This window comes from Babylonia areolata, chromosome 4 (genome assembly GCF_041734735.1).
Source record: "Babylonia areolata isolate BAREFJ2019XMU chromosome 4, ASM4173473v1, whole genome shotgun sequence".
NCBI lineage: Eukaryota > Metazoa > Mollusca > Gastropoda > Neogastropoda > Buccinidae > Babylonia > Babylonia areolata.
Genome location: NC_134879.1, coordinates 52,045,947 through 52,061,038, shown reverse-complemented (window position 1 = coordinate 52,061,038; position 15,092 = coordinate 52,045,947). Strand labels below are relative to the sequence as shown.

Here is a 15,092-nt window from a genome sequence, read left to right as displayed (position 1 = left end):
TCATGTCTTTACCCCGAGTCTGTTCCTGTCTGCTGGTGACAGGCGAGGGCACAGAGGACCCGGTCACCCCGCCAGAACAACCAACGCTTCTGAACGTCGACGGATTACGATGATGCTGATGGTGAACTTGCGCCGGATGCTGCTCTGCGATGGCAGCCAAAGCATTCAGAGGGTTAGCTGTTTCGGAGACGATGTCGGAAAGCTGCTGCTGCTGTTGCCGCTGCTGATGATTTTGATGATGATGATAACTGACCAGACTGTCCGAGGTAGTCAAAGGAGTGAAATGCTGGTCTGTGGGGAGTTCCAGCATCATTTTCCTGTCGTCGGTCCCTTCAAGTGAATGTCCACGTCCTTCCAGCTGGTTGGGAGAACTGTTCTGACTGTCGGGGCTTGGCTGTACTTCAACAGCGGGTGTTGGTATGGTGCTGTCGTTGGGACTGTTGTTGCCGTTGTCGCTGTTGTCGCTGACGGGGACGTTCTGGTGTGAAGGAACGATGGCGAGGAAACTGTTGATGTTGTCCTCGGCCGTTGTCATGGCGACGTCGGCGCTGTAATCGTCAGTTGCTGCGGAATCCAGAAGGTCTGGAAACAGAAACCAACAGACACCTTTGTCACGGAATAAATCGTTTGTTCGTCATTCCTCGATTCCTGTTTTGATGTTGTTCGTGATAAAGGAGGCAATTACGCCTGACCAAAATGACTTGCTTAGGTTCTTGCGGATTTACACGATCATACCAAGTTTAGAGAATAAAAAATAAATAAATATAACAGTAAATGCAGTTTGCATATAATTTGGCTTTTTTTCCCTTTTTTGTGCCCATCCCAGAGGTGCAGTATTGTTTTAAACAAGATGATTGTAAAGAACTGATTTTTTTCCTATTTTTATGCCTAATTTGGTGTCAACTGACAAAGTATTTGCAGAGAAAATGGCAATGTTAAAGTTTACCACGGACACACAGACACACATACACACACAGACAACCGAACACCGGGTTAAAACATAGACTCTGTTTACACAAGTGAGTCAAATATAAATGGATCGCGTTGTAGTTTCTGTAAGCCTATCGAACACTCAAATCTGGAGAAAATGGCTTCATGCTGCGGTGTGCCTGAGGCGATGGCAACGTTTCCTTCATCGCGGTCTTAATAAAGAATTTCTTAAACAATTGAGATATATCAAAATAGCATGATTTAATCGGCGTTTTCGCCTCGAATAACGTAACCGATTTATCAACAACAACAACCAAAACACGTTTAAATATCAATTTTGAGAGTCATTGACAGCGGCGCTTTTGCTTTGTAAGTCTACTTATTCTCGATCCGAATGTACTTGGTTCGAACCTGCTAATATACCTCCCCCCCCCCCTCCCCCACGCTTTTTTCTTCTTCTTTTTTTAATTTTTTTTAAAATTAGATACAGAACACGGTTTAACGATTTTTTTTTTCTGAATAAAATTTAATCAATTAAAACTGGTATCACAAATGAATCTTGAAGGCCTTGCTTCTCTTGTTTTATTTATGCCATCTGAACCATGTTAAATTACATACACCGCTCTCTCTCTCTCTCTCTTTCCTTTTTATCCAGTTTGTGTCTTGTCTACCCCCTTACCACCCACCCATCCACTCGTCATATCTATACATTGATTATGTTTGTTATGTGCCTACCTGTCTCGCTGTCTCTTTATCTATCCATATATCCATCCATCCAATCCATGCGCCCGTCTGCCTACCAATCTCTGCATGTCCACAAATAAAGCTCTTTCAAAAGGTTCAACTCAGCAGCTAATGCAGTCTGAATAGCAAAACAAGAAATGACTGAAGACGAGTAATGGTATCTTAACTATGAAGATCTGCACTAAAAACAAATGACTTGTGCTTGCTTCGCAGAGCAGCGACAGAGATCAGCGCTATCTTTAAACTTATTATGGCAACCAGAAATCCCCTCCATGTCGATTTTCGACGGTAGCCCCTGTCTTGACGTGCACGCCGTCATATCCACTTTCAATCGCACAGTATGCTGCACAGACCGGGGACTGGATATCCCAGACGTAGTGTCTTCGGTATCACACCACTCAGAGAATGACGTCGATTGTCCTTTATTGTGTCGGACGGGAGGGAGGGGAAGGGGGTGTGGCGAGGGCTTTAACAGCATGTCATTTATATTGTTGTTGTTATTTTTTTTACATCATTATGGTTTATTAGTATTTTCACAACAAAAAGAATATAGAACATAGATATACAAAGAGAAAATAGAAATACAAATTTAAAAAAAAGTTTTAAAAAAACTTCGGGTTTCTTTCTTTTTTTTATTATGAAAAACAAAAATCCCAATTATGACACAAAATATACAATTTATCCATCTTGCGTTACAGCAGTTATTATACTCAAGAAAAATTCCTTACCAGCATATGGCTAGGCAACCATTTTAAAACAGATTAATCTCAGTTCAGCACTATTTTTGTGTAGGAATATGTCTTAAAATTGAGAAAACGTATTCAGCATGTGTGTATGTGTATATGTGGTGTGTGTGTGTGTGTGCGCGCGCGCGCGCACGAGTGTGTGCATGCGTGCGTGCGTGCGTGTTTGCATGTGTGCGTGCGTGCGCGACTCTGTGCATGTGTGTATGCGCGCGCATGTATATGTGCGTGTGTGTGTGTGTGTGTGTGTGTGTGTGTGTGTGTGTGTGTGTGTGTGTGTGTGTGCTATTTGGTGCAATCCAATCTATCTCTTTATTTTCCATTAATTTGAATTGTTTGTTTGTTTTTATGTTGGACACGTGCTGCTGCCAAAAAGCAAATCCCAGTACCAAAGTACAGACAAGTTTGTGTATTCGTGTTCGCTGTTTTCCTTAATCTTTGTACTTTTGAAACTGCGGCCCTGGGGAGGATTTAACCCGTTTCGTAACAAATGCAGGAATAAAGACAGGGGGTTTAACCCGTTTCGTAACAAATGCAGGAATAAAGACAGGGGGTTTAACCCGTTTCGTAACAAATGCAGGAATAAAGACAGGGGGTTTAACCCGTTTCGTAACAAATGCAGGAATAAAGACAGGGGGTTTAACCCGTTTCGTAACAAATGCAGGAATAAAGACAGGGGGTTTAACCCGTTTCGTAACAAATGCAGGAATAAAGACAGGAAAGTATGGAAAAGGCTGGAATAACTCCGATTAATTGATTTCATCCACAGGTAATCCCGCAATTTATTCTTTATAATGACTGGAGAGGGTGGGTGGAGGCGACGGACGGACTGTTCTTGAACATCACGTTGACTCCACCTCCCACCCCCCACCCCCTGATTATAGTTCATTAGTTGTTGACGAGCACACACACCCTCCCCTACCGAGCTCGATATCTCTTGATTAGTGTTGTGAGTCGCGGACTTTCGTCTAGATCGATGATATCACAGAATTAGAGAATTATAGGGAGGGGAGGGGAGGAGAAAGAACGGATGTCTTAATGGGTAAAGTACTGCAACAAAAACCTAAACAAAAATCTCCGGTACTTGTTTTTACTGTTCCCTCCGATAAAGTCACACCAAGCAGACGATGTGGCAAAATTGGTCAGGCGCTGAACTCGGTGATCTGATTTTCCTAACCCCACTCAGGTGTAAACGGGTACTTGCATTCGGTTGGGGACGGTTAGAAGGGCGGGGAGAGAAGAATGGGCTCTCCCTTTCAACGCCAAGCCCACAATGGATATGGATTCACTGCACCGATTGCCGTAAAAGCCTATCTTCAAAAGTCGAATCGTTTATTTCGTGCACAAGTAAGCCGTGCCCTCACCATATATATATATATATATATATATATGTGTGTGTGTGTGTGTGTGTGTGTGTGTGTGTGTGTGTGTGTGTGTGTGTGTGTGTTGATTGTCAAAACGGCCAAGTAAATCCAATCCAGTTCAGAACACGATAGAAAAAATAACAATGATAAAAAAAATTATTCCTGGGAGAAAACAAAACAAGACGAGGTATATGAAGTGCCACGACACCGGTTGTCTCCGGAAATCTTACTGTACGACATGCTGCAAATGGCGCGTGAGAGAGAAAAGCGCGTCACGTCACTGACTGAACATCCCAGACCCGTCAGTCATCTCTTCAATCAAGCTCCGGCTGAGGCTGACATGACCTCTCATATAGTCCTATTGTTGCTCCGTCGCCTCTGTGCCTGTCTCATAAATAACGCTCTGTCATGGTCTCGCAGATGTGAAGCGAAACAACAACGATAAAAGCGAAATAATTATGCAAAGGTGGAAGAATCACTTCTCACTAACCTTTATCTTCACCCGAGTCCTTCCTTCAAAGTGTTCTTTTAACAGGTGAGCGCAGCAGGTCGAAAGTGCGGTCAGAATGATTTAAGTAAACATACTGTGGTGTTGTGTGTTTTTTCTTTAATTTGGCGTCTTTTCACTTTGAGTGATATTAGACGCAAACGTGGTGTGTGTGTGTGTGTGTGTTGGACAGATTGAAAATGTGTGCGTGTGTAAGAGAGACAGAGAGAGTGTGTGTGTACGTGTGTGTGCGTGTGTGTGTGCGCGCGCGCAAGTGTGTGTGTGTGTGTGTGTGTGTGTGTGTGTGTGTGTGCTTTCTCTGCTTCCAAGTACCGCTTTTGCAGTCTTGAACATGGGAGTTCATTCAGACTTTTAACGGCAAAATTATGCAACCAGCTCGAGCGCGCATGAAACAAATAGAAAAACACCCACACACATGATCAGCATCTAAAAACAATACATGAAAAGAAGTTTAAAGAATATAAACGTATGATCACGCTCACTAACATCACACCAAAAGACAATCAACGGTACGGTACCCCCAAAGTTTCCACTTTATAAACAGCCCCATTTGCCAAGGGAAGACACGGGTCTACACCTACCGCTGACCTCGTAGCACAGGCAACCAGTCTTAGCGGAAAACTATGTCCACACAAGTGGTCATCATCTCACCCACGGAGCAGGAGACCCGAATCTTGCATGCCATTATCTATGGTAACTGCTAGGAACAGACTTTCGGCAAATCACAGTTAAATTGTTTTGAAAGAAACGCCGTCAGAAGAATCGTTCTGTGACAAACACCATACGATCATCCAGCAGCTTGAATCGTCCTGGGACATGCAAAATCTGCCTGTCATCAGGAATTGTTACAAACACAAGAACAGCTAATCACGGTTAATTGTTTTGTGACAAACTATTTACGATCTGTCGATCATCATGCATCGTTTTGTGCACACACACAACTCGATAAACCAATCACCGTGAACTGTCTTCCGAAAAAGTTGATGCTGACAAACAACTAGCCGCGGATCTCCGGCACAAAGCTTACCTGTGTAGACACTTGGGACGGTAAACACATCCTGTCAAAAGATGAATTTTCTACGGCCAGTTTCCAGTTTCTGTTTGAGAGACAAGTCGAGAGTACTGCCGTATAACGATCAGTGAATCTTCTGGTCAGCTACAGATGTCAGCTTGGAGTTTTCTCAGCGCCGTGGCCGTCTCGTGTATTGCTTATCTCCTGGACTGTCCCGGATGGACTTCTAACTTCAATGCGTCACTGCCACAGATGGTTGGCGTCATTCGCTACATGGACAGTCTTTATCTCTTGTGTCCAGTGAGATTTCGTGCGTAATGCTATCTCCGTCTGCCTTGTCCGTCTCTTTCTCTTCGCCGTTTCATTCTATGTTCATCGCTGTGTATGTTTGTTATAGTGTGTTTCATGTTTGATACCCTTCGCAAGAACGACAGTAGTTCTACTCCTAGGCACGGCATAGAAAAAAAAGTTCCTTTCCGTCCATATTGATACATATCTAGATATGGATGCAAACATTTATGTCACAGTCTTACAAACGCACATACGCTCGCACGCACGCACGCTCGCGCGCGCACAGACACACACACACACACACGCGTGCGCGCGCGCGCACACACACACACATACTACACTCACCTTGACAAGCATGGTGACAAAAGGGAAATCTCTCTCTCTCTCTCTCTCTTTAATAATGGTTATAATCCCAGCAAACTACCACGATTTTTGGGGGGATGACGTGAAATATTTTTCAAGTCGGAAATAAAATTTCTTGGCATCCTGTTTACTTCAAAACTAAACTGGAAGAAACACATCGATTCAATAGTGACTAAAGCAGTTAAAAGTTCAAATTTCTTAAAAATTGTAAGTCACTCTCCTTGGGGACAAGACTCCAAAATTCTTTTACATTTAGCGACATCTCTCGTAAGATCAAGATTGACCTTCGGTCAAGAAATCTTCTTTTCTGCTCCGTCGACGTTTCTAAAGAAGATGCGAATAATTGACAGTAAAGCTGTGAAACTGGCTTTAGGGGAACCTGTGCATACTAAGATCTCAGAAGCCTATACGCTTTCGGGTATTCTACCACTAGATGAAATCAGAAAATTAAGTTCTGCTAAATACATTGTGAGATGTACAGCAGTGGATGATTCTGAGGAATTAAATATTTGGTCTGATATTGATTTTCCAAAAAATGCACAAAATAATTCAAATCTACAAAACCATTCGCATATATGTGTCAGATATTTTAAATTCTTCAGACATTGATTTACATGATATGACACCTCGTGTTCTGGTGCCACCTGTCCCTCCCTGGGAGTTGAACAAAAGCAAACGTCAACATATGTGCTTCTGACACAACAAAAGGAGAATCTCCACATATAATAGCATCTGTCAGAACTGAATTAGAAGAAAATTTTGATTATCATTTAAAAGTTTACACTGATGGCTCGGTCCTGGATGATAGCAGTGCATGATCTGCTTTAGTCATTCCTGGCCTAAAAACAGAAAAATCATATCATTCAATTTTTACAGCTGAATTGGTGGCCATCCTTATGGCTTTAAATCATCTTGTTGATATTCCAATGATATTAAGTAATATCCTACATTGTATTGATTCTCAATCTGTTTTAAAAAAGTTTGCTCCTTTTTGAGAATAATCAAAGACAAGATTTGTTGTTTGAAATTAGGTATTTATTGCACTCCCTATTTGAGAAGGGTGCAAATGTTGGTTTTTGTTGGATACCATCCCACACTGGATTCCTTTATAACGACCAAGCAGACAGGGCAGCAAAAAGGGGAGCAAAAAATCATACACATGATACAGATAGTATAAAAGTATATTGCCCACTGTCAAACAAGGAAATAAGCAATATACTAGAAAGAGACTTTTATAGGTGCTTGAATTCAAGTCTAAAACCTCGTCAGTTGACTCTCAGACTAGTCCGATTCGCAGACCAATTCTGAGTTTAGCTCTCAGACTATTACCAAAATACATTACGGACCAAACATTGTTCTAATGTAAAGTGCATATGCCTTAGTATCCTGACAATTAAGCATATAGTATTTGACTTTAGCTTGATGAAGCCTTATGTACACGAAAGTGTGTCTTCACAAGTGACTAAGAACGTTGATGCTTTTGACTTCTTGCATTCATTATCAGTTGTTTCGCTTGTCAGTTTAACGACTTCTCTTTTACGAAGTCCTTTAAATAATTTCCTGTAATTGTATTTAGATTTTTTTTTCAGATTTCAACCTCATTTCACCCTCATTTGCCCAGTTTCCCCCAACTCTCCATTCATTCACATCCCCCACCCCTTCTAACCAATAATACTCAAATGTATACATAAATACTTTAACAAAATGTTTCCAATCACCGATATGAGTGACGGGACATTAAACAAAATTCCTCCTCCTCCTCTCTCTCTCTCTCTCTCATCGCTTTCGTTTAGTAACAAAGAGAAAATGTGAAAATGCCATGTCGTTTATGCGACATTTACGGGGAAGATGAAATTTCATGTAATGCTTTGCTGTCCTGCTCTTCATAAACTAAGGATGAAATATGTTCAGCCCCAAACATTTTCGTTGCCCATGTCGCTGTAGACTTAATTTCCCTATGTCCTTCACTAAAGACTGAGGTTGTACTACCTAATCTGGCGTTCTATAAAGCTCCAAAACGATGGCGTATGGTTGCAAATTACATTACAAACATGATAAGAACGTCTCCTTCTAACAATCACTGTTGTCTATGTTTCCTTAAAACAGTCGTTATTATTTATAATTGACTATCCAATTCCAAGATTCACTTGCATAACTGATGCATGACATCCCCACTTCAGTGAAGGGCATTGCCTAAATCCGACCAAAACATTTCGCATTGCCCTCAGTCCGACGGGTGCAACAGCCGAGTGGTTAAAGCGTTGGACTTTCAATCTGAAGGTCCCGGGTTCGAATCTCGTTTACGGCGCCTGGCGTGTAAAAGGTGCAGATTTTTCCGATCTCCAAGGTCAACATCAGTGCAGATCTGCTCGTGCTTGAACCCCCTTCGGGTGTGTACGCAAGCGGAAGATCAAATACGCACGTTACAGATCCTGTAACCCATGTTAGCGTTCGGTGGGTTGCGGAAACAAGAACATACCCAGCATGCACATCCCCGAAAACGGAGTATGACTGCCTGCATGGCGGGGTAAAAAGGACATACACGTAAAAGCCTACTCGTGTACATACGAGTGAACGCGGGAGATGCAGCCCACGAACGAACGAAGAAGAAGCAGAAGAAGCCCTCAGTCCCTGACTCACCTTGCCAGAACGAGAAGGGGGACAGCGGGGACGAAGGGACCAGGGCAACAGCCATAGCATCACCCGACGCTCCGGGCTGGGGAGCGGTCACAGGCGGGCACACCAGCATGATGACGTCACATCCACCCGTCTCAAGGCGAGAGCGAGACACGAGGCTTGGCCGCCCACTGCCACCCCTCGATGGAGCGTGGAGACACAGCGGAGGCTGGCATGGCCGTGAAGCCACAAAGTCCAGGCAGTCCTCAGACTCTTCTTCTTCAGAACTCAGCCACAGTGAGCAAACTGACAGGACATTCCACAGACGTGTCTCAGAAGTTCTCTTCCGTCATCTTCTACTTGGTAGCTGACGCCGGTCATGTGGCTCTGTGTGGTCGGCTGGACTTTATACAGCAACAATTAACAAGCTGACGTCGGTTTTTAATCCATCTGATTCGTTACAAATCCACGAGCACGATAAGAAATCCACTTATTTCCACAGCGGAGTCCAATCAGTCATCCACCGTCCTCCCAAAGGAGTGCTGTCAGAAGCGTTGAAATAGCGTGACGTTTATTTATTTGTCTATATTAAAACGAAAAGAAAAAAGAAAAGTCCACTGGCATTTCACGGCAAACGGCTATTCAGTCATCAGCAGGTTTGTTTTGTTGTTTTTTTCTCTCTTCTTCTTCTACCGTGGAATCTGTCCCCCAGTTGCTCTGCCGTGTCATCCAAGTGTTCTTAAAAGATAATACAGTACTAACTGGACATGTACCTGTTCTCTACCCTCCAGCCAAGGTATTCCCCTCTCATGTTCCTGTTATATCCACGTATCCTTCACGCAAAGCTGAGAGTGGTCCTCTACCAACCTTGGTAAATCCATTCCTCTCACTGGTTAATTATCTGTTCTCCGTGTTCAGCCAATAATCATAGTCGGCTGCTGTCCTCTGTGAAATGCTGCGAGCATGGGGTGGTCTGCTTGCGCCTTCCAGTGTATGATGTTTACCCAGTTGTAATATCCTGCAAACATAAGAGAGACAAAAAAAAGTTGATGTATCTGGGTGAACAACTTGTGGAAAAAGATTTGATGAACAATATCAACTACAAATGGATCAAAAAGGCTGTTAAAATTACTGCTCAACATGTTAATTCATTAAGTACCACGACAGTGGGATGGAGACTGGGGCACTAACACTCACACATGTGCGCCGGTGGAAAGTGGAACAAACCACGTCGAGAAGCCAGGCAAGAACACACATGTTCCAGCGCACAAAGTGAGAGATTGAGTGAGAGAGACAGAGAGAGAGAGAGACAGAGAGAGAGAGACAGACAGACAGAGTGAGAGAGACTCTGTGTGTGTGTGTGTGTGAGAGAGAGAGAGAGAGAGAGAGAGAGAGAGAGAGAGAGAGAGAGAGAGAGAGAGACGTGTTCATGAGAAAAGGTGAAAAAAATTGACCGAATGAATCTCTCTCTCTCTACACACACACACACACACACATATATATATATATATATATATATATATATAGAGAGAGAGAGAGAGAGAGAGATTATAAAATATATATACTGAACATGCGATACAATAATTTATTTCTGCTTTGTTGCATCAATCCCACATCGAAACATTTGGAGGGGTCTCTCTCTCTCTCTTTACATGTATGTAGTGTACATCTACATGTGCGTATGTCTGTGTGTGTGTTCCTCTTCCATTTTGCTTGATGTGGTAGGGGCGGATGGCGTGGTTGTGGGCGTGACGGACGTCCTGTTCGAGGGGGAGTGGTTGCAGGAAAAAAAAAAAAAAAAAAAAAAAAAAGGCCCACAGCTTTGTCGACTTTTTGCGTCACAGAAACAGTCGACAAGCTGGTTTGACGTACACAACTTAGACTTTTACGTCACGTCAGTCTTCGTCATAAACGTTTCCATGGACGCAAAGATCTGAGCTTTAGAATGGAATTCTGGATCTGGATCTGGATCTGTACGTCGCCGAACCAATTTTGGTTATATTGCGACGGAAAAAAAGTTACATCGTCATTTTTTTCGCATGTGACTTGTGTTGACGATTCCAGGCGGGTGCTTGAGCCAAGTCCAGCACAACGTGTCGGTCTCATTGAGGGCTCACGGCTGATTCCGGAGGGAGGACAAACAGGGAGGACTGTGACACATAGTTTGCAACGTCATCTCTCGGAATTGTCGGATGCCCCCGTCAGCGTCGATTCTCCACACGCGCCAATACATAAACAGACAGATCTATCACTCCGCAGGTCTAGTTGTCGACACACGTTTTCCTTGGTACTTTTTCACAAACGGTTCCCATAACATTTTAAAATGTGACAACATTCACTAAATTAAACGTCGCCGACCTTGATACCGACTTGGGGCAGCCGGAGCCTGAACATTTAACATTTGAATCTGTTAATTTTACAGACGTGATGTATTGGTGTGCCTGTGTATGTTGAAGAGAAGACTGTGACATGTTGAGGATATATTAGATTTATTTTCGGTGAATATAAGTAGGTTTCTAAATTTACTATAATAAGCTAGCTTTCCTGTCACCAAATTTAGTTTCAGAATATAATTCTAACATTCAACAAAGTTAGGTATCGATATTTGTGACAGTGTGGACTATTGCAGTTTTACCTTTTACTTTGTTTATTATTATTAATATCATTTATCTATTCATCCATTCATTTTGCTTGTTTGTTTTTAATACATGACGCAGTGATGTCAAACGTCACAACCTTCAATGCATTCCTGGAAAACCCAGATCTTTTAAATCAGACCAAAGTTTCTCAATTGAAGAAACTACTATCTGAAAATAATCTCCCCAAACATGGGAAGAAAAAACATCTGATAAACAGGTTAAAATCATTTTTCATTGAAGAAATTCTCAAAGAGAGAGATGAACATGTATCTATGTCCAACTCATCATCGTCATCATCTCCATCGTCCCCACCTTGTGCGTCCAAATCAGAGGATATGTCTTGTGACAGGGAGACCACGCCGTCATCCTGGCCTACAGTGTCAAATGAAACTTCTGTTTCGTTTCAATTTCCAGTCCTTTTGGAGGACACAAAAAAGGGATCGGCCACACTGAGTGGTATTGGAATCCTCAGTAAAAAATTATGGAACAACACTATTGGTCCCATCCTCGGTCAAAAACAGCTGTCATCGGGTAAGTGGCTGATCGGTTGTACTTCTGCTGATCAGCAAAAATCACTTCTAAAATGTGAAAGTTTGGCTGGCATAACTATCAAATGTTCAGTTCCGGAGGTTTTTACTGAAGGGGTGATAAAACCAATCCCCCTGGAAACCAATCTCTTAGAACTTCAAAGAGAATTTACAAATGTTAAATCTATGAAAAGACTAAAAAATAAGGATGGAAGCGAATCGCGCGCCGTTAAGATTACCTTTTTGACACGCAGTCTTCCGAAACAAATCTCATTAGGGTATCAGTCATTCGCGGTGAAATCCTACGTCCCACAGGTATTTCGATGCACCCGCTGCAACCGTTTGGGACACACCAAAAATGCGTGCCGAGCCAAACAAGTATGCGGAAGATGTGGTCTCCCTGGCCATGATGCTCACACCTGTGCGCATTCCAAAAAATGTGTGAATTGTCAAGGGAATCATGCAGCTTCTTTCCCTGGCTGCCCCGAGTATAAAATTAGAGTACTTGCCGGTAAAATAAAATCATCCAGTCATATGCCATATGTTGAAGCCATCGCTCTAGCCCGGGCACAGTCAGTGAACCAAGACGCAGACAGCCGGTCTCTAGCGGGCGAGGAAAAAATTAAACCTACCACTAATAATCCAAAGTCATATGCATTAGCACTAAGAAATGGCATCACTAAATCTCCAGTCAGGGATATCCCGCCAACTGTAACTGCCAAGAACGTGCATGGAAAATTACTACATGGGTCCAAACACCCGTTGGAGACAGACAAGACAGACAAGGACAGGTTTACATTGGAAGATAGAACTGACAACACACAAGAAAATAACAAATCTGGCAAATCATCTAGCTGTTCAGAACAGTCAACACCATTACGGAAACATATCAGCTCACAGCAGTCTGCATCTGATCAAACATCAAGCTGTTCAGAACAATCAACACCATCCTGCAAAACCCCTGTCAATACACGTCAACCAACATTTGTGAAGACCAACTCCAATCAGAGAAAAGAATCAATCTCACCAGCGTCTGCAATTTCCGATCCTTCTGATTTTGTACTTGGAAGTATAATCACGTTTTTGGAAAACCTTTCTTATCAGTTTGTCAGCATCATGAAAACCATAACGGGCGTCATGACGTCCTCCATCTCTGAACTGAAATCAATATTGTCAAATTGCCGTGTGAATTCCAAATGATTGTATGTAAGGTAAATGTGTCTTTATTTTTTCTTTTCCTGAAGTACATTAGACAGATACTCTTTATTCTATGTATCTATTCACTTATGCAGACAGCAGGATGTAATGATGATGGGTGTGGCGCAGGCCTATTTCGCTTTTTGCAATGGAACTGTAGAAGTAAATGTAATTTTGACTATCTGATCCATTTTCTGCAAGATCACAACTATCATATAATTGCCCTCCAGTCCCTCAATTGTTATAAAAGCAATCTCCCTAAGTTAGAGGGTTACTTCTACCCTCCAGTTATTGATGAAACAGAGCGCAAAGGAAAAGTTAAAGTTGCAACCTATATTTCAGATTCAATCATATATAAAGCTAGAAAACCACCATGTTATAGTATAGACAAACGTTTGTATTCTTCAACTATAGAGCTTTCTGTCTTAGATAAAACATTAATTGTAGTTAACTGTTACTACCCTGATGGAGTTTCAAGAGGTGAAGCTGACTGGTTAATGGATTTAGATTTATCCCATAGCTGGATAATTCTAGGGGATTTTAATGCGCACCATGCCTTGTGGTCGGACAAAAATTGCGAATTCACAACCAACAATGAATATCTAGCGAATACCATAGTTCATTCTAACTTAACTATATTAAATGATGGTTCAATAACAAGAATCGCTGATCGGGCAGATCAAAAAAATTCTTCAATAGACATTTCTTTGGTGTCGACTGATATAAATCCATACTGTGAATGGCAAGTTCTCAAAACACCACTGGGGAGTGACCACCTTCCAGTTGAAATGGTATTGTCTGTAAAACATGAGATCATAATTAAAGATAATATGGGGTTGAAATATAATGAAAAGAAAGCAAACTGGGATCTGTTTGGTAATATGCTGGCTTATTACTCTGCTGATTTAAATTTCAACACTGATGTTACATCACAAGAAGATTTAGAAATTTGTTATCGGTCTCTAAGGAATGTTATTCTGAAGGCTGCTGATGGTTCAATTCCAAAAGTAAAGTATATAGCCAATCCAAAACGGTCTGGTAATCCTTGGTGGAACAGCTCATGTGAAATAGCAGTCAAAAAGAAAACAGAGGCTTTCAAAAACTGGCATAGGTATCGAAAAATCGAATCCAAAGAAAGAGTATCAGAACTGCACAACAAGTATAAACAGGCTAATAGTTTTAGTAATAAAACAGTGGCTGCTGCCAAAAAGATGTACTACACAAATCTGATTAACGACTGTACTAGCAACCCAACTGCCTCTTCAAAACTGTGGGGAGAAATAAAGCAAATAAAGGGTGTCTATAATCTTCCTGATCCTCCTTTGTATGAAAATGATATGGTGTATAAAACTAGGGAAGAGAAAGCCGAGTTATTTGCGGATACATTCGCAAAAATGAGTCAGACAGAATACTTGCCATCCTATGAGCAAAAGAGAAGGAAACAGTTTGAAGATATGAACTGCCCCTGTGAAATGGATAAGAATGATAGCAGTGCATCTTACATTAATGCAGACCTAACGCTGGGGGATCTATACCGTGCTCTCAATGCTGTTAAGTCAGGGAAAGTTGCGACAGGCTCAGATCCAATATCGTACAACATGATCAGACATTTTCCAAATATCTTTTTAAAAAGAGTGTTAGTTTTTTTTCAGATTTGCTGGAATTCTGGTATCCTTCCAACTGATTGGAAGAAAGCAACCATAGTACCTATTCACAAACAAGGAAAACCTAAATCTAGCCCTTCCAGTTACCGACCTGTTTCGTTAACTCCCCATCTTGGGAAGGTTTTTGAAAGAATTTTGAAAACTAGATTAGAACACTTTCTGGAGAAGAAAGGAATTTTACCTACTTTCCAGGCTGGTTTTAGAAGAGGTAGGGGTGTTACTGATCATGTCGTCCATCTAACTTCTCATGTTAAGAAGGCACTCGCAAAGCGTCACTCCACGGTCGCAACTTTCTTTGATATTCATAGAGCCTATGACTCTGTGTGGCACTATAAATTGATTCATAAAGCAAATACAGTAGGGTTGGGAGGTCGATTTCTAAAATTTCTTAAGTCATTCTTATCCCAGAGGACATTCCAGGTGAGATTAGGGGGTATATTATCCAGATCAAGGTCCGTCAATATGGGTGTTCCCCAGGGAAGTGTGATTTCTCC

The 15,092-nt window shown here is 42.0% G+C and overlaps 1 protein-coding gene across 1 annotated transcript in view; it reads right to left on the bottom strand.

Annotated features, from left to right (window-relative positions):
* The window catches only part of LOC143281294 (uncharacterized), a 43,053-nt gene extending 34,323 nt beyond the window's left edge, over positions 1–8,730 (bottom strand). Inside the window, exons 1-2 of the mRNA XM_076586447.1 lie at positions 8,596–8,730; positions 1–582 (exon numbers count right to left, since the gene is read on the bottom strand). The exon at positions 1–582 is cut by the window's left edge and continues 152 nt beyond it. Of these exons, the coding sequence (XP_076442562.1) occupies positions 1–582; positions 8,596–8,704 (691 nt within the window). The 5' untranslated portion in view covers positions 8,705–8,730. The remainder of the gene's footprint in view (positions 583–8,595) is intronic.
* Positions 8,731–15,092: the final 6,362 nt, after the last annotated feature.